The sequence below is a fragment of the Clarias gariepinus genome, chromosome 13 (genome assembly GCF_024256425.1).
Source record: "Clarias gariepinus isolate MV-2021 ecotype Netherlands chromosome 13, CGAR_prim_01v2, whole genome shotgun sequence".
Taxonomy (NCBI): Eukaryota; Metazoa; Chordata; class Actinopteri; order Siluriformes; family Clariidae; genus Clarias; species Clarias gariepinus.
In genome coordinates, this window is record NC_071112.1 from 14,091,219 (window position 1) to 14,110,887 (window position 19,669).

The 19,669-nt window shown below is 34.6% G+C and overlaps 2 protein-coding genes and 1 non-coding gene across 4 annotated transcripts; 2 read left to right on the plus strand and 1 right to left on the minus strand.

Annotated features, from left to right (window-relative positions):
• The first annotated feature begins 68 nt into the window (after window positions 1-68).
• LOC128535887 (transcriptional-regulating factor 1) lies at window positions 69-14,285 on the plus strand. Of its 2 annotated transcripts, none has more exons than XM_053509971.1 (15): window positions 69-142; window positions 6,997-8,358; window positions 8,435-8,481; window positions 8,586-8,727; window positions 9,299-9,484; window positions 10,328-10,622; window positions 10,744-10,804; window positions 10,924-11,060; window positions 11,197-11,300; window positions 11,385-11,460; window positions 11,701-11,789; window positions 11,908-12,021; window positions 12,260-12,397; window positions 12,621-12,805; window positions 12,943-14,285. In XM_053509971.1, the coding sequence occupies exons 2-15, from the start codon at window positions 7,192-7,194 to the stop codon at window positions 13,142-13,144; spliced, it is 2,943 nt and encodes a 980-aa protein (XP_053365946.1). In that variant the 5' UTR covers window positions 69-142; window positions 6,997-7,191; the 3' UTR covers window positions 13,145-14,285. The 2 variants fall into 2 exon arrangements, with proteins under 2 accessions (XP_053365946.1, XP_053365945.1); XM_053509970.1 differs by lacking the exon at window positions 69-142 and adding an exon at window positions 1,452-1,705.
• Window positions 14,286-14,991: 706 nt separating this feature from the next.
• trnal-cag (transfer RNA leucine (anticodon CAG)) lies at window positions 14,992-15,074 on the minus strand. Its single transcript has one exon. It is a non-coding gene; the product is annotated as a tRNA-Leu (tRNA).
• Window positions 15,075-15,111: 37 nt separating this feature from the next.
• Window positions 15,112-19,589, plus strand: dusp23b (dual specificity phosphatase 23b). The gene is made up of 3 exons (XM_053509974.1): window positions 15,112-15,456; window positions 16,605-16,904; window positions 17,000-19,589. The coding sequence occupies exons 2-3, from the start codon at window positions 16,635-16,637 to the stop codon at window positions 17,186-17,188; spliced, it is 459 nt and encodes a 152-aa protein (XP_053365949.1). The 5' UTR covers window positions 15,112-15,456; window positions 16,605-16,634; the 3' UTR covers window positions 17,189-19,589.
• Window positions 19,590-19,669: the final 80 nt, after the last annotated feature.

Genomic DNA, 19,669 nt, shown 5'->3' on the forward strand with positions numbered 1-19,669 from the left:
AGTGTGCGCCTGTGAACGTAGACAGAAGCCACACCCGCTGTTTCTTCACAGACTTCCTTATTTCAGTGCAGTTTCTGCCTGTGCAGCTGCTCTTGACTTCACTGTGTTCGTAGTTAGAGATGCCGTCTGTACTTGCCTTATGGTATGTATTATTCATTGTGATTAACAGTTTAAACGGGGTACCAACTTTATGAGCCTCCTTTTATCCCTTAATACTAAATGACTGGGCATTCACCTTGGTTCCTCTGGCGGTAAATGAAAGTATTTGACTTTAGAATTAATTGGTAATGTCAGAGATAATTAATAGCAGGTTACTTCTTAATAAGAGTACAGTTCATTTGAAAATAAAAGAACTATAAATAAATATTTTTATTTATCAATGATATTATATTGCTCATTAAAAATGAAACAATCAGCACTGGTGCGTAGAATAAGTTTTGCAATACTAACTTTTTTACTTACTAAAAAAAAAACCCCTTTGTACAAAAGGGTACAATGCCACCATGTGGAGTGATGATGTGGTGCATTATTTTTTCATTTTTTAAAAATAATAATTATTTCATTTTCTAAAGCAATTTGTGAACAAGAATATTAATAATAATTTAAGTCACCATATTCCATTCCCCAAGCAAAAAGATCAAAAAGTAACATTTTGCTATTAAAAGTCTTTTTATATGTCTGAGCATAAACTGATGTATTTTATGAAAATGATTCGTGTGGAAACTTACAGAGGCTACACATAGTACTTAGGCATCTATAATTTACTAAAAATAAAAATGCACTGAAAGTGTATGCTTTTTTATTTTGCTCGTATAATTGGACAGGTGAGTTTTTCACTATGTATGTCCACTATAAGTACTGTACCGCTATAAGCATAGCAAGTTTTTAAATTGAAGTGGAAGAGACATAATAATCCCTGTTTTAAATTGTTTTGTATAACGTGACCTGTTAAGGGACAGAAAGTGCTGCTAAGAAATCACAAGCCTAACTTTCTGTTAACAAATGACCCTCTCAAGCACAACCTTTTTCATACCGTCAATGTGGCTCTAATTATCTTTACAATTAATTAAGCATAGTACAATTATATGCTGCGTCCACCTGAATATTTGATTGTTATAATTATTTTTTGACTACAATCAGGTGCAATTAGCATGCTGTGTGTTGCTAAGGCAATACCTACTTACCAAAGCACCAATCACTGACCGAAATGAAGAATGTGATGTAATTCATATTGTCTGCTGTTCAAATTTTGTATTAAACATCACTTAATCCCCACATTTTAACCACGCAAGTTAACAAGCATAGTTTTATTATATAGATTTTTATGTTACAGTTTAACAAAAGCATATTGACACAAGTTTGTCCACAACTCTCATAATTCTGGTCTGCAGGCGGGTTTTGCAATGAACTGCATAACACTTAGGTTGAGAAAATAGATTGTGGTTATGCTCAGGAAGCCTCAGAGCATAGAAAGAAAAAGACTGCATTTCCTGAACTTCCTTAAACCCCCCTAAGCTGTCAGAAATAGGACTTACTATAGGAGAGAATTCCTTAGTCAGCAGTACAAATGTTGACTTCCCTGTTTGGCCAACACTTCGACATCAATTTTAGTGGTCGCCTTTTTTTAAGATGATGTGGGTGTAGACAACACTGGATGTCTTTGGCTTGCAAAGTGGACCAAACTTATTAAAAGCAGAGAGCTAAGGTAAGACTTGTCATTAATCATTTTGCTATGGTGCACTTTAGACAGTCATTACAAATGATGATTATTTAACATGTTTCTGATCAACCCTTTCAATGTAAATATTAATAGTTTGGAGCAATATGCATACAATAAGGCATGCTTATGTTTTGGTTATAATGCTTATGTTTAGTCACTGTAATTAATTTAAACGAAGTTTATTTAGTTCATTTTAAAGTTCATTTTAAAAAGTTACTGAAACATCTTCAAAATACTGCTCTGAGATATCTGTACCTAGTATAAATTTTTATAAATTAAAGCAGTTTAACCAGAATATACCGCTAAGTAAATTTGTATGCACATGCTAGTGTGTGTGTGTGTGTGTGTGTGTCTTTTATTTTATGCCACCTACAGAAGAGTGACAAATCAAAAGAAAAAACCTTAATTATCTCAGGAAGGTGCTGGGATATCACATGTATTTAGAACTGCTTAACAGTGTCTTGGCTGTAATTTTGCAAATTTACAAACCACATGGAAATGTTTGTTCAGGCAAAAGGTGGCCACACCAAATATTGATTTTACCTATTTATTTTCTACTTTTTGACATCTATTGCTCTTACTCATTCTCATGTCATTAGACAGAACAAATTTAAAGACAAACTAGCGACTATATTATGTTGTACAAGGCATCGTGCTCAAAATGTTTTCAGTCAACTTGACCCCTTAATGGGAAGTTTCACTCCAAAACAATATGAAGTTTTTCTAAACATCACATGTATCCTGTATTGAAATGTTTCTATCCTATATTTTACTTAACATGATAGTGTCCCAATTAACAGGGTATAACAGCTCGTTGACTGTTTTGGAAATTATGTAAATCATATGCTATGTCGTTCATAGCCACGAGACAAAATCCCCATTCATAGAATATATGAGCTAAATAGCCCTTTCCACCATCATCATTGAAAAGCAAGAATTGTCATTTACAAAAACCTCTTCAGTGTAGTATACCAAACTATACAAATTAATGGCAATGAAAATTAAAGCTATTCTAGAAACTTTCAGCCAGCCCTACACCTTATAAAGACAAATCCTTGTCACCAAAATAAGACACCTTATTTTTATTTCTGTATATTTCTGTGTATTAATTCTGTATACTCTATACTTTACAATAGTGTAGCAGACTAAGACAGATATATAAAATATAAGCCATTTATTGTCGTAACTTCATAGCAATCAATAACACACTGATCAGCAATAACATAAACATCAACAGAAGGTGAACTGAACAACATTGATCACCAACCATGCACCAGAAAAATGGTGACAGGATCATGGCCACCTAAGGCAAACAGCCTGTCGGGTCCGAAAGCCGCTGAGTTGGCCTTCAATCTCCCCATACCCCGATCCGATTAAGCAACCATGGCATTTACAGAGCAAATAAGTCACGTGCACGGAGGACCAACTCCACAACTCATAGAACCCAAAGGATCCATTGCCAATGTCCTGGTGCCAAACACCACAGCACAGCCCCCAAAACCCTGTGGAACCACAACCCGAGGGGGCAGAGCCACCCTAAGGGCACAAGGGAAACCCAAACCTAGGTGGTTTTAAAGTTAATGGTTTTAATGTTATGGTTGATCAGTATAAGCAAGATATGCCAAGCGTTAATCAGTTTTTTTTTTATTATTATTATATTTGTGTTGTTTATTTTAAGTACAAAGCAAGCCAGTTAAAACATATAATCAACTCACTTTTGATAACTTACTATATTATTATTATTATTATTATTATTATTATTACTACTACTATAATTTCAATTGTTTCTCAATATCAATTAATTGCATGGAACACAGTAACTTACTGAACATAATATTTCTTAGTGACTAAATGAGCTAAAAGTGACTGGCAATTTATTCATGTGATTTGATAATTTTGGATTAAGGAACTGAATGTGCCAGTGCAGATTTCAAGAGGGGTAAAAAAAAAAAACATAAAAAAAAATAAAGTAAATAAGCTCTTATTAAGAGGAAAATTAATTTTTACTGCTTTTTAATTACATTTATTTTTATTTGGTTTAAATGCCTTATTTTCTGCCATAGCTTAGTTTTAATCTTTTAATATGTCTTTTATGTATTTATATATGCAATTAAGGTCAAATGGAAAGACCTTATAGTTCCTCCACTATGTGGTTTAAGTCTTTGATAGTGACTATTCATTTAGTCACACAGCAGAGTGAACTAAGGATGGAAACTCTCAAAACCACAAAGCCACTCGCGCCATTCCGCACTGACATGTTTGATCTGATTCGCAGATCAGCTCAGTAACATAAGTTTAAAACATAATTTGAACCCTTTTTATTTCATCTGAAGTACCGTCATATTATTTGTATTAAAAAACAAAGACTGCTAATGTGACAATCCAGTAACCTAGGATTTTTTAAAATACTGGTTATTGTAGTTCATAATAAAGTGCAAACAAAAGTTTGGAAGCAACAGTAAAAAAGTTAGACCAGTAGTGGATGACTAACTGTAGACAACTTAGCCAGCTTTCCTTATAATTACTTTAATTGTAAAGCTTCCTTGTATGAGAATAATATTTGTTAGAGAAAAATTATAATAAAATAGAAGATATGAACCATTATGTGAAGTGTTTATAAAATAAAAACATAACTTAATACATTCAAACTTGTCAGTAATTCTAGAGATGACTGTAACTGAAAAGTATTTTAAAGTTTCAGAATATATTACATGCTTCCGTATAGGCCTATAGTGTAGGCGTGGGTCTTGAAATAGGTAGGTAGTCAAGGAAATGTTGATTCATGCAGCCACAAAAAGCTAGCCAGGCTTTTTAAAGCTTATTGCAAAAATGAAGCTATATAAAAAAAAGTAATCTGTAAAAAGCAATAAATAGTAATAAACCAAACAAATATTCGGTGGCAGTTTTCTAAGGAAATTGACTGGTACGGTTTACTGAATGTCTTGGAAAATCTGCCATAGTTCTTGTGGTAATTGTTACATACTTCTTGGTTGCAGGCAAAACCCATGTCTTCATGATGGTTTTAGCCAAAAAAATTGTGTGTTATGAAATTTGTTGCAATCTTTACTGTAAGTAATTTTTTGTACCATTTGATTGGAAAAGTATTTTTTAAAGAAACTTATGTATCCATGTTGTATTTCAAAAATAGGGTTCCTAGGACTTTGGTCTATAGTACTGTACTGTACATACCCAATGCAGATAAGAATCTAACTGTCATTTAACTATTCAAACCAGTGCATATGACAGGAAGTGATAGAATAGTACATATCTAAATTACATACATATTCTTGAGTGTGGGTGAGAGAGGAAGTCTCGGACTAAGTCATGGTGTGACTTAGCTGAAGGTGCCAAAATTATCAACATAAAGAGCATGCACAATTTTATTGTTGCATGTTGGCAAATCAGATTTATTCGTACTGCAAGAAGAGCATTTATTATATGTTCATATATTACTATTTTTAGTGGGCCTTCATAATAGAATTGTATACTTTAAAGCCATTTTCTTGACATTGAAGTATAACCATGTTCTAAGGTAACAGAGTAACTGACGTAATGGCCATCTGGACATGCAACTGCCTTAAGAGTGTTTACCTCTCGTGTACCTAGTGTTGCTTGATTAGTTTGCCAGTTTTCATCTCAAGAGTTTTGGCCCATGCAGTTCTAGGCCCGGATCTAGGCATGAAAAAACAAACAAATAACAGTTTGAAGTGGGATTTGCTAAATAAACTCGTAACCTGGTAATATTTAAGCCTATAGGCTTGAATAATACAGCAAATCCATCTTACCTGGAGCTGGTGTCATCAGATGGATTTGCTGTTTTATAGTATAAAACATTTATTGGTAAACCTATTGGCCAACTATTAAGGTTGGCTTCAAATCATGAATCTACTCCATTGATTTTTGACCAGACTTAATGTCTTGAAATTTTACCACTTATTGCAGGTGTTTTTCATAACGGTAGGCCTTTGTGGCCACTGCTGTAAGACTATCATTATTTAAGGTACTAACAAAGGACCTGCACCCTTTGATTAAACATCATTTAAATGCTCAAGACTATCCACTGCTACAAAGAATCGATACCCAATACTCTTTCAGAAAATGGTTAGATAAATATGTCTTTAACAGAAAGGGTAATATAATTTTTCTGTTTGTTACATATAATATTTAAGGTTTAACATCATTTTATGAGTTAAAGCATCATTTTATTAGTTAAAGTATCTAGTACAAATTGTAGTTTTTTTTGTCCCAGAGATAATATAGCAGTGTTTTACTTAAATACAATAAAATGCTCAAGAAGGAATGTATGCATGTCGAAATGTTGTGGCAACATTAATTTGGCAAAATCATGGAGTTTGGAACACCATTTGTATCTGATTGTCTTTGATAGTTAGATTTATTGTGATAGAATGGTGTTTGACCAATGTTGACAACATGCCATTAGAATAATGTTAAACAATGATGCCAAAACAATATTGCAAATATGATTTTAAAACAATATTTATTACAAACATTTATTTTCTTTCTCTCAACTGAAAAAATTAAATGCTCATACCGCTGATGCCTGTCGCTTTTTTCTTTCAATAACTAAGTCAGCTTACTGATATGATGTGACTTTGTGAATACTACAGTATATTACAATACTATACTGTATACATTAGCAAAGTTGTATGAGATACTTACTTTGTAGCTACAGCGTGCAACATGCTTAAATCATGAGCTATATCACTTACCAAATCGATGACTTCTAAATCTTTTTTTCTGTTCTATCTTTTTGTTGCTATTGTTAGCACTGGTTTTATTTCATTAGGGAGTCATGATGGAACTTTCAAAAGAACATTCTAAAGTTAGATGTTGCTATAATGCTCAGGAGACACAAAAGAACTTGAGACATGAGAAACATACCCTGTGTGCAGGGAAGCTATTTTGCTGTTCTCTGATTGGGGTTTCTGAACTCTGTTACTACCTTAACGTAGCATTGGATGTTGTCGCTATGTTTTGGGTGGTTGATGTTGCAACCTAATTACAAGTATATGACAATGTCATACAATGTTAGGGTTCGTGCTGAATAGAGATTTGACTCAAACATTGCACCTCAGGAATCTGAGACTTGATTTGGTCTTACAAAAAGTGTAGCATCAAAATCTATGTGTATAGAGTTAATTTATGTGAAGTGTAACATTTTGCTAATACAGTATTTGAGAGTAAAGGATTATCCTGTTAATGGCATAATATTCCTTATTGACCTTAACTTCATATATTTATATTTCTTTCCATAGGGAATGACCAACTCGACTGAAGTTTTTAGCCAACACAACACACACCTGGAACATGATACTGGAAATATTTATCATCTTGAACAATTAAGAACACTTAAAATTAGTGCAGATAAAATCCATATGTACATTTTCTTTCTAGGGCCAGAATTAGACGAAAATAAAGAGTAGAGTCATTGATTGATCTCTATTTTCAATATGACAGAGAACCTATATGCGATTAATGACCTAACTAATGGCAGTAACAGTTTAACTGTTGCAAGACCTTGTTATCCTATACATAATACAACCTCTTTACAACCATCACCAATGTCTCCACATGTTAACCAAAAGTATATGCCATCCCCTACCACTCCACAAAATGAACTTTCGCCATTACTACATGACGAAGGACCTTGGGAGCATAATCAACTTGAGAAATCTGCACCTTCCATGTTAAATGAGACTATGAATGCTCATGCTGTTTTTCCCTTTAGCATTGGTGAAACTTTACATGGACTGGATTCCTTTTCCAAGGCCTTTTCTTTAAAAAACACAAATACTGTTTTTAATAACTGTGTAGGTGAAAAGAATTCAGAAGACAATCATGTGTCAGAGATGTTACTGTCACCACAGAGAGGAATGCCTTCAGCTGGCTCAGCTAGAGAGCCCTTTAGTCCTGTAACCATGCAGAGTCAGTCACAGCAGTGCCATAATCAGCTAATTCCTCATCCCATTGATAATCAAAGTATTACTCATAATCCCTACCAAAGCCACCAGCAATATTATGGATATCAACAGCACAAACCACAGCTGAGGGAGAACAATTCAATGCCGATGTACAAGGCACCTTTGTCTCAGAGCCAGTATCTCCTCCAGCAGCAAGGAAATCAAATCCACCAGCAGCAGTTTTCATCTTATTCATTATCCCAACAAAAGCAGGAAATGCGACTGGATGTTCAGGAGGGCCACAAGTCTGTTGGATCACCAACCGATAGCTACACTGAGGACTATAAAGCGTCTGAACAAACAGTTTTCCAGTCAAGTCTACACACTTCCCATTACCCAGGGTCACAGAGTTTTCTTACACCTTCCAACCAATGTGATCTCTATTTGCACCAGCAGGCTAATGAGCCATCACAATCATTCACTTTGAAGCAAAATACTTCTTTTGACAATCACTTAGGATCAGTTGAACTTATGCCAGGATTTTCCAATCAAAAGGAACAGGTTTATATGGATTTAAACTACCACCACAAACAGGAAGATTTCTATAACTCTCATTATCAAAGTGTGGGGTCAGGGGGCAATCAACCTGCCCAGTCACAAGCTCTGAGAGGAGGAATACTTCATCATCTTAACTCTTACAGGCCACCATGTGGACAGGTAATACATGAAAATAGTCGTCGTTCTTTTTACATTGCAGCACATTCTTAACATTGTCTCCCTTTCACTACTTAAGATGCGCTCATCAGATTTTCAAGAGGACCAAAATCTGCCCTACTACAGGTTGGACATGCACATTCTTAAAAATTTATTATGAAATGCTTTCCCGGTTGATTTTCAGTTTTTAATGTCTTGATTTTAGCTTATTTTGCTTGTATTTATGTTAGGATGGAAGCACCTAGGACTGAAGGGGCAAAAACAAAGCTGAAATGCATTTTATGTCACCGGGAGTTTAAGAGCTTGCCAGCTCTTAATGGCCACATGCGTTCCCATGGAGGATTCAGGACGTGTCCTTCAGCACTCAAAACTGTAAGAACATTTAAAGTGGATTACTATTAAATTAAAACATTTCATTTAAAGCGGTTCTTGAGAGTATTTTCATAAGTAGACATGGCAAAGAAGTGCCCACTTTCAGAGAAAGAATTCATTTGACATGGCAGATGGCATACTGTAACAGAGACCTCAGTTCTTACTATAGCACCTCAGCCAAGAATTAAATGACAAGTTTTTTTTTTCATTTAGACTTATTAAAACAAGTCAAGCACATATTATGAAGTTTAACACATTGTAAATGTGCAGCTGACTCCTCCAGTCTTCTCATACCACCATTTAAATGTTATTTCTGCAATTCTGTTTTGTATCATGGTCATCAAACCTACACCACTGGCACTATGTCTATAATGCTGGTCACCAATACACTATCATGTAAAGGATTTTGTGCACTATTGTGATTCATATTATGCTCCCAAGATAAATCTTTATAGTCACATTTACAGTGTTTTAAGAGAATATTAACTTATATAATTGCAAGCTAATATCATTAAGTTGTATTTAATAATTTTTTAAGTCTTATTGTACATTATTTTTGGTTTTCTTACAGACTGATGAACAAATTCAGCTATCTAAAGATCCAAATGACCCTATGGTGCTCCCTGTGTCTGTTCCTGTAAAGGATTACTCAGTTCCCTCCAGGCATCCGAGTAACTTTCAGAAACATCTAAGACATAATGATATGAATGACTCAGATGAAAGTCATACACAGCGACAAAACATTCTCACTTCACGTGTGAGTTTCAATACACCCAATTTCCCTATATAGTTTTCGTTACTCCTTTACATAATGGGCCTCATTTATCAATCTTGCCCTGTCAATGGTGGCATGTAAGTCAAACTGAGCAAAAAATATAAGCCGGGTGTGCAAAATGTGGATGAATGCTAATTGTCTTCATACTTTGGATATTTATGGTGATAAATTAATCATCTGTAAATTACTGGGCGCTTACTCATCACAGCTGATTTACATTTGGTAACAGGCAGAATGTGCAAATGTGTGGTAAAAGTACTTTTGTCTCATGTCTATGAAAATTTTAACTATGTGTATATTTGCAGTGGGTAATCACATTACCCTAAAAAGACCAAAATATGAAGATTTTTTTGAGATTCTTTATTATCCAGTGAGCACAATATAAGTATGATCAAAAGAAAATGGTTGGGCACAAAATCTAAGTAAAAAAACAACAACATTTTTCGGCAGAGTTTCTCTGCTACAAGGAAGGGATAAACAATGACAAAGCTTTTTAAAATTAACCAGATGCTGTGACAAACAGAAGTGCTTTTTAAGCCAGTATTCATTCTTCAGAGAAAAAAATAAATAGTCTCTTAATATCCTTTGTCTATTTAGGGCATCATATGTTAAATCTTTGAGCAATAGCAATTCTGCCATTTTCACTTCACTTAGTAATTCATTTGCTCAGAAAATCGTATAGCTTTTTCCTACTTACCTACTGTAACTCTCGCTTGGTAAATGAGGCGTAATCTCACTATAGGAGTCATCAGAATGATTTAAAAAAATTTTGAACCTGTAGGAAATATTACTCATTTAAAAATTATATAAATGTAAACATTATAGGCAAAGAGTTCAGCAGGAGTTGGAGAATGTACAGTGAAGCAAGAGAAAAAGAGATATCGCCATTGCCTGGTGCCACTTGTAATTTCCTCATGTGGCGAAGGAGTTGAGTCCAGAGGGCCGGTGCTTTTCCAGAGCCAGCTGCGTTCACCAGGCAGCTGTGGGGATGGCATCCCATACACTCCCCCACCGATGCTCAGCCCTGTACGTCCAGGCTCTGGACTTTTCAATAGCGTTAATGCAGGGTTCCCATGCACAGGAGAACAGATGGTTCCACGGGTTCGCTTGTGCAAGGACAGTAAGTGCCCCCCTTGGATATTAAGGGTGCAAACATTTAGATAAACACATACACACAAATTTATCAATCTTAATAAACCAAACGGAGGGCATTTGTCTTCAATCTTTTTAATGTGTTACAGATGAAAAACGTGACTGCAATATGACATCAGATTCAGGAGATAAATCAAGTAACGTTAAACCGTGAGTTAAAAGCAAATATGTTATTATTATTATTATTATTGTTATTATTATTTCTCTATTACTGCTGGATGGTGCTACAAGTTGAAATAAACATATTACATTGTACATTTTATTTCTAGGCGGATCAACATTGGTCCCGATTTTCAAGCAGACATTCCAGATATTCAGCGTCGTTCTAAAGTGGCAGAGGACATCCATAAGGCTAATCTTTTGTGGACACCCTGCTATTTGGATACCCCTGAAAAGCAACAGAGAGGTAACATCAACTAAGGATATAAACCTAAACATAAAGAATATTCCACTGATTAATTAAATAACAAAGGAGTATTTCTTATACAAAAATCAACAGTTAAATTTTCTAATGGGCATTTTGTAATCCTGCTTGATTGAAGTTGATAATCTCCTGAAGATGGCATGTTCCAGTGTGCTTCCTGGAGGAGGAACAAACACAGAATACACCCTTCATTGTCTTTTTGAGTGTAGTGGCGATGTCATGGTGAGGACGCCTAATTAACCTGCAAATATAAACACTGTTTTTATGACTAACCTTATTAAATATATTTATTTAATGATTTTGCAGACTACCCTGGAGAAACTCCTCTCATTGACAGCACTTAAACATGTATCCAGCCTTCACACAAATTACCATTATGCTGGTATTTGACTGCCCTTGTGTAATTTTGAAATCTGTTGAACTGTAATGTAGTTAACTTGTAGTAATTTGGTCAGTTAGTTATTCTTTTCACTTAATTCTAAAACATTAATAAGTAGACGATTTTAAGAAAACATTCACAAATCTGAGCTAATTTCATAAGGTCCATAGTAAATTTGACATATTTGGCCTGGTATTGATTAATCATGGTCATTCCCAATTTGACTCTCACTCTGTCATCTAGGATCGGATAAATGGACCCTGCAAGAAAAGAGACAACTGAACAAGGGCCTATTAATTCACAACAAAGATTTTCACCTAATTCAGAAAATGGTAAATGCTCCATTATAAACACAATAAAGCATACAAAATATTTAACCATGCATTATGTTTTGTTTTACACTCTGTATTACAATTAGGATAGCATGTAATAAATTTGCCTTAATATTAGGTGAAGACAAAGTCAGTAGCTCAGTGTGTCGAGTATTACTACACATGGAAGGAGAAACTTCGACTTGGCAAGAGATTTAGCACAGGTCCGGTAACTCCAGGCCAAACGAAAGAGGTGAGATTGCAGCATATTCCCTAGGCTACTACACAGCCTATGTTTCTAAGTATGTGCAGTATCATAACACTATGTCATTAAAGTAATTGTTTTAAATGTAATTTAAATTTATCCAAATAAATTTCCATTTATGTTGTAACAGTTACTGGATTGGATTACCACTTGTAGTTGTACACTTGTACTTGTACTCTCTCCCTAGTTCTAAATAATTATTATAATGTGCCATTTACTTTTTTAGAATAGGGGGCATTTGAAGGAGGGCAACACCAGACAACCTGCAAATGAAACAAAGAGCAAAACTGGAGTGACAGAATGTTCTGAATTGTCTGACAATGTCGGTGCTGCATTTGTTTGTGAAGTACCCAGATCTGGTCTTGTAAGTTAATCTCTACAGTAAACAAGATTCTAGTGATAAGGTCACATGACCTGATCTGCCTCTACAGTGAAGCTTCCGGGGCTTCGCTTTATTTCCTGTTAGAAACTGAAATCTATCGGTTGATTTTGTTGCACTCGTTTTTTAATTGCTCTTCTATGTACTGTATTATATCTTTACTAGTTGTATTAGTATATAATGCATTATTTTTTCTTTTTCAAATCAGATGTTTAATGGAAATGAATGGAACCAAAGTAATATAGGTGGGATGTGTAATTCTCCGGCTGAATATAACAGACCCAAATCGGCTCAGAACTTTGCTCTCGGCTCAGTTAAAAGCTCACCATCAAACAGTTCAACAAGTGGAGACACTGAATCAAATCTTATCTTCCCCTGCACTGAATGTGGAAAGTAAGACAGATTTAAGACAAATAATATTCACATGGTATTTTTTTTTTCACAGTTAACTACATGGTCTGTATTATTTACAGACATAAGAATGATACAACCATTAAACCAGTCTTTCATTTCTAACCTTCTTTTCAAAGAGTGTTTCTTAAGGTGAAAAGTCGCAATGCTCACATGAAGACACATCGGCAAACGGATGATACACAGCTTTGGCAGCTTCATAGCCTTGCCGAACAGGAAAACAATATAGTGACACCTGCCAGCCCAACTGTTGGACTACTTCAGCTACCCCTAACTCCTCATTCTATCTCTTGTAGCAATAATGGAGACATGAACCAATAAACTTTTATGATGCAAAAACACTGCAACAAGCAGACTGCTCTTAAAGAGTCATGTGTTAACCTCTGCACAACTGGACCAAACTAAGTGGACTGATCTTTAATAAGTTGAATATCAAAATTCATACCATGGCTCAGAGACTTTCTAAAAAAATGAAACAAATGTTAATAAGGTTTATTAATAGTGCGATACCATTTGTTGGTATAAACAATCATTTTAGTTTTCAGGATGTATTTGTTAACCTAAAAAGATTGTACTGTAGATAAAACTGGGCCAACTGTCAAAATGTAATTTTACTCAGACTAATGATGTGTCAGGTCCTTCTGTGTATAACATGTGTTTTGTTACCAAACCCACTGTACAAACAAAGCAATACATTTTTATATTTTTTTCTGAAACAGTTTCTTGTTTTTTTTTTATGTGCATCCATCTTATAATGAAAAATCTGGCCACCAGGTTACCTTAAATACTGTGCTGAAAATGGTACATGACCCAAATAATATGTGGTCTGAGGTGGTCCTGTGGTAGTCCCTTTCCTATAACAGACAAGATAGAGATGGATTAGCATCATTATTTATATGCCTTCCTGGCAAAATGGCCAGTGCAAGTAAATACATTTATTTATCTTTATTAACTGCTTTATAGTCATGGTTGCAATGGATGATTAATATACTGTACCCTGAATTTATCATAATTAGCTTACCAGCATACTTTTGCGAGGTACAAAATTAGTATGAAACTGTAAAGACTGTAAGAACAAATGAAACTCCACCCACTGCATACCCTATTTAATTAAGTGGATAAAAAGTATTGATAAATACTTTGCCAAAGAGACAATACCTGCACAGCGGACAAAGTTCAAACTTTTTAGTATTATTATTCATTGATTATTATTTAATTATTTTTTTAATTACTATTATTAGTATGATACCTACTGTCACTTTAATGTGAAATAATGCAGTCATTCTAATATACTGTAGGTAGATATTTGTGTGCTGACACATATATATCTATCATTCTTTGCCTTCCTTCACGGGTGGTTTAAAATGAAAAGTGCAATGTCCAAATAAAGACAGTTTCATTGTGTTGGCAGCTTTATAGCCTTTCTGAACAGGAAAACCAGACTGTGATGACTGCTAGCCCTATTGTTAGACCACTTAAACAACCCCAACTCTTCATTCTTGCATCAAGAAGAGAGATATAAAAGCATTACACACTAATAATCCCTGCTGAAAAAAATACTATCCCTATTGTTTTTCATTCATTTTGTTGTGATTAGTATGATCGTGTTTTGTTTACAGGCTAAAATATGAATACAACAGTTTACTAGGTGGCGTGTGTGATTTTTGATATGGGCTTCACGTGTGTCTTGTAGGAGTCTAGTGGTCTGGTGATGACACTGTGGTAATAAACTGTGGCTTTCTGATCAGCCAGTGGCCATAGTTCACCTCTGTGATTTCTATTTAAATTGTGATCTTGATCTAGATGAACTAAAAACACTGAAACATAGCATTCATTATTTAATTATTACCTATATAGATAGATAGTATTAGTATTAGTAAAAACTTTAATGCAATCAATAGGCCTATTCCCAATAACACATACAGTATTTCTATTTTCTGCTAGAATACAAATTACTCATTAGGCCTCAAGAGTGTTTTAAATAAAAACAATGTGCTTTAGTGGTATATTATGGCCTGTTTAAACATATCCTAAAACAATTACAAACATCTTAAAAGAAGTCTGAAATATATCACTAAGTAAAAAAAAAAAAAAAAGTAAATTTGGAAATAACTAATAAAATGTTTGATAAATCAAACAAATACACAAAAAGGGTGAAAAACATATGCTGTCAGAAGTGGGATTCGAACCCACGCCTCCAGGGGAGACTGCGACCTGAACGCAGCGCCTTAGACCGCTCGGCCATCCTGACATACTTATAGGCTTTCACCTGATTTGTCAAATACTACATAGTCTAACGTCATACCCGTCAATGGTAGAATGGTTAATTAAAATGTAACTGTTTGTGTATCTACTTAAACTTAAATCGCGATATTTTTTTATTATAGGTTTTTATATTTAACCTCAACTCAATTGCTGGTAATTACCTGCGAGTATTTTTAGTCATGCTAGCTAGCCGGCTAACGGAGCTTTTAGCTAGTGTTTACGATTATTCTGTAAGGCTAGTCCCGCGTATAGCTGTATTGTATACGGTTCTTTGGAGTGTATCTAACAATTAATACGTAATGTTAGTCAGATATATCAGTCAGTGAAAGCGAAATTAGACGAAATCCGGACTTTAAACACCGACTAGGGTAAGTTAACACATTAAGTTAATTTCATGTAACTAGCTTAGCTGCCGGAAGCAAGCAGAGTTTATTGAAAGTCAGAATGGCTGAATAATTGAGTCAAACGTCTAGTCAACGTAAAAACCTATTTTGCTCGATTGGTAAATGTGCAGCCAGCAGTGCGTATAATTTATATTTTATAGCAATATCAAATGCATGTGTTAACAAATTGCATGGTTAAGATAAATATTTTGGTATGGTTTATTGTGCGAGACAAGTAACAAGCCGTTACATTTAGATAAAATTGCATTAGTCTAATATCAAGAATAAAACATTGTTTAATTGTTGTTGGAATTGCAGCACCCATTTTGCCTCTCTACAACCCAGTCGAAATCGGTCTGAACTGAATATTTTCACATATATAATTAAACGTTTAAATGTACAAATTTACAAATTGGTCTGCTTAATCATGTAAGCAATAAAAATGACTTGGAATAAGAAAGGAATAAGGTTTTAAATAAAACTGCAGAGGTCAGCAGGGAGAGGAAAAGAGGGCTAGGGGGTGGAGAGGGGCCAGACCATTCCTATATGAGATGAGATAAGAAAAGGAGCACACTTACAGCATGCAGACATTGGTGGAACAGCACTGTCTATTTCTGATTGACAGCAGTGAATCAGTGACGTGATAAACTACCCAAGCCATATGTGCATAACTCTGCAGCAAATAATTGGTCTGACTTGGAATAATGTCTATTGTATTTTAAAGTAATTAATGCCCCAGTCCACAGATTGTATGTATGTGTTGGTTCTTCAAATATACACCATGTATGATGGAAAACATGACATCAGAGATGTATTCGTCAGATCCTGTTGATGTGTTGTTTTCGACAGCTTCCTCTCTATTAAAATAACGAACATAAAAGTTACTTGGTTAAGAACTCCACCCTGTGGAGTTGTGATCGTCCTTCCCGAAGTTATTCAAGTGATATAAATGATATGCTTCACATCTTAAAATAAAATGACAGCATCATGAAAAAAACACATTGAGTCTGCCATGAGGTGTATGCTGACTTCGCAAAAGTACAGCTGTCAAAATGAATTATTATATACCTACTTTATTATTATAAAATGTTTTAAAAAAATCATTTTTTTAACATATTAATCTGGGTTTACAGGTCAGTAGTGGACTGCTGTGAGGGGTAATAATGGCAGGTGCTCAACCTCCCAACTTTTCTTGGGTTGAACCACATAAATTAGCTGGACTGGGGATGCCAAGGATGCCTGCCCATTATGAGTTTCTACTAAATAATGGAATCAAACACTTAATCACTTTGTCTGAAAGAAAGCCCCCATATCATGATACTTGTCCAGCGCTCACATTGCATCACATTAGAATTCATGACTTCTGTGCTCCAACCTTTGATCAAATCAAGCGGTTCTTGTCCATCGTAGAGGAGGCCAATTCAAAAGGAGAGGTAAAAAATAAGTCTTATCTATAATACAAACATTGTTTATAGTGTAATACTGACATTCATGATTTTTTAACTTCATTTTTTCATTTTTATTTTAGGGGGTTGCAGTGCACTGTTTGCATGGCTTTGGAAGAACTGGTACTATGCTGGCCTGCTATTTGGTGAAGAGCAGAAAAATCAGTGGGATTGATGCTATTAAGGAAATTAGACAGATTCGTCGTGGGTCTATTGAAACTCAGGAACAGGAGCAAATGATAGTACAGTTCTATCAGCAAAATAAATGTTGATGTATAATTAGAAATGGTTTAAAAAAAGTTTAACTATTTGAAGCAATTATGCTGTTTATACATTCATCTTTTATCTTTACAACAAACAATATAAAAGTCCTATCTTAAATAGTTTAGCTTCATTACTTATTACAGTGTTAATAAAGTGCCAATTAAAAATGGTGTATGGCACATTGGGTAAAAAGCTTTATCCAGGTGCCAGTAGAAATTACTTAAAATCTAAAGATTTTAAACATCTGACAAGTTTATAAGTCTTTATAATTAATATTTATAAAAATATAACCATAAACAATATGAAATGCATAGATCACCTGACAAATCAAACTTAGAATATGGATCAAAAAGGAGATAGAAATTGACCATTATATGACATAGTGTGGTATTTTAAAAGCCAAGGGGGCATGTTGTGACTGAGATTCTCTGGAGCTACTGTGCAACTGTGTGCAACTACATTTTAAGAATATAGCTTGCATTATTGTATTATAAAGACTGTGGCACTAGCATTGAGCTTTGTTTCACATTTAGTTTCTGCTTTTTATGTGTACTCCAAATGCATTATATTTTACTTCTTGTTTATTGTTGTTGCCCCTTAGTTCCGCTTTTTTTTAAACTGATTGGTGTGTCCGCTAGAGGGCGTTCTCCGCAGCTCCCCTGCACAGACCTTTAAAGGGCCAGACTTTCAAACTTTACGTGTTCCTCTGAAATAATGCACAGGGCTTTTATAAGTTTTAAATGCACTTCCCAGCCAAAAAAAACCCTTATCACCTGGATCTAACTAAGCAAATAGGTAAAAGCCTTGTACTGTATAAATGCTGCAGTAACTAATATATTTCAGCTGGCAACAAGTTATTTAACCTTAACTGATGCAGTGAGCAGCTTCTCATTTCTTAAACAAACGTGTTAGAAGTGGTCTTCTTGTGGTCCAGATAAAACTTTGTTTCAGAAGGGTTAAATTATTGGCCTGCATCAAGCAAAGAAAACAACTACAAAGCTGGAACTACTAAAATTCATACGATTATTAAAACCTTTAAAAATATCAGTGAACCATAATTTGCATGGAAGGGATGTGTTTTTAAATGTTTGTGATTGAAGATTGCTTAAATTATTGGTAAAATCTAATTATAAAATAGCAACAATAGATCTCATGGCTATGTTTAATAGTGGACGTAAGCGTGTTTCCATATTCACAATGTCATTAAGAGCTAAAAGGATTAGAACTAAACAGTTTGTGAGGCTAATCATAAAAAAAAATCTTCAGTTTGCTATGAAACATAAAAATCGGACTTTGCAGCAATGAACATGTGGTCTAATGAGTTCAGATTGACCATAGTTGACCATAGAGTGATGGGTGCATCAGGGTAAGAAAAGAAGCACATAAAGCGATGCACTCATCATGCATAGTGGCCACTGTACAAGTATTTGGAGACAGCGTTATGATTTGGAGTCGCTTCAGTTGGCCAGGTCTAGGCTCAGCAATGTTCTGTGGCAATAAAATGAAGTTATGAATTCAGACCTGAATGTACTGAATGACCAGAGTTTTCTATTAATGGATTTTTTTTTTATTTCCTGATAGCACAGGGATATTGAGAATTAATTAATAAGAGAGTGGTTCAGGGAGCATGAGACATCATTTGCACACATGGATTTGTGCAATTAATCCAGACCTTGACCCTATTGAGAAACTTTGGGATGTGCTGGATAAGATGCAGAATATGCAGTGGTCCCACTCTCCCATCATCAATACAAGATTTTGGAGAGAAATGCAACTGGGATGAAATAAATGTTGTGGCATTGCATAAGCTTATCAAAACAACGCCATTGCAAATGCTTACCGTTATTAAAGCAAAAGGCGGTCCAGCAAACTATTTAGTTTTTTTTTTTGACCGGGCAGAGTATTTACACATACTGTATATTAATAGAGTTTCTAGTTTATAGTAATGCAAGCATATTTGCCATCTGTTGCCTCCAAAATAGTTACTAATAGTTATAGTAATATATAGTTATGAAATAGTTATATTTTACTATATAAATATACACATGTAAGGTATATTGTCATAAATATAAGCCATTATTATGACAGTGAAATCTAGTTGATACTGGTAACACAGAGCAGCAGTATAATTGTCAGTTGTAAATAATTGTGATCATATCTGTGCCATGCTTACACACCAAATTAGAGTCTTTCATTGTACATAATGAGGGTCCCAGGGTTTCTCCAGACTCAAAGTTTTGAAATGAAATAACATTTTTGATGTGATTATTAAAAAAAAATCCAGATTAATTTGGAATTTGTCTTATTTGGTATGCCCAAAGCCTGCTTTATGTTTATTCTTTATTTAAAATTCTATAACCTAATCCTTTGCCTCATTAAAGAACTTCCTTATCATGAAGAGACTAATTTATTAAAGCAAGTTGCAGCCAACCTTTTCTTTATTTGCAGTAGGTACAAATAACTTAGTTATTTAGGTAAGAAATAAAAAG

What these genes read in the sequence shown, in the direction of transcription:
- LOC128535887 (XM_053509971.1), top strand. Translation starts at nt 7,192, where the DNA reads ATGACAGAGAACCTATATGCGATTAATGACCTAACTAATGGCAGTAAC. An exon ending in ACAGGCCACCATGTGGACAG is followed by an intron (nt 8,359 to 8,434) that starts GTAATACATGAA and finishes TCACTACTTAAG; the next exon opens with ATGCGCTCATCAGATTTTCA. An exon ending in CTCCAGGCCAAACGAAAGAG is followed by an intron (nt 12,022 to 12,259) that starts GTGAGATTGCAG and finishes TTACTTTTTTAG; the next exon opens with AATAGGGGGCATTTGAAGGA.
- dusp23b (XM_053509974.1), top strand. Translation starts at nt 16,635, where the DNA reads ATGGCAGGTGCTCAACCTCCCAACTTTTCTTGGGTTGAACCACATAAA. An exon ending in AGGCCAATTCAAAAGGAGAG is followed by an intron (nt 16,905 to 16,999) that starts GTAAAAAATAAG and finishes TTTTTATTTTAG; the next exon opens with GGGGTTGCAGTGCACTGTTT.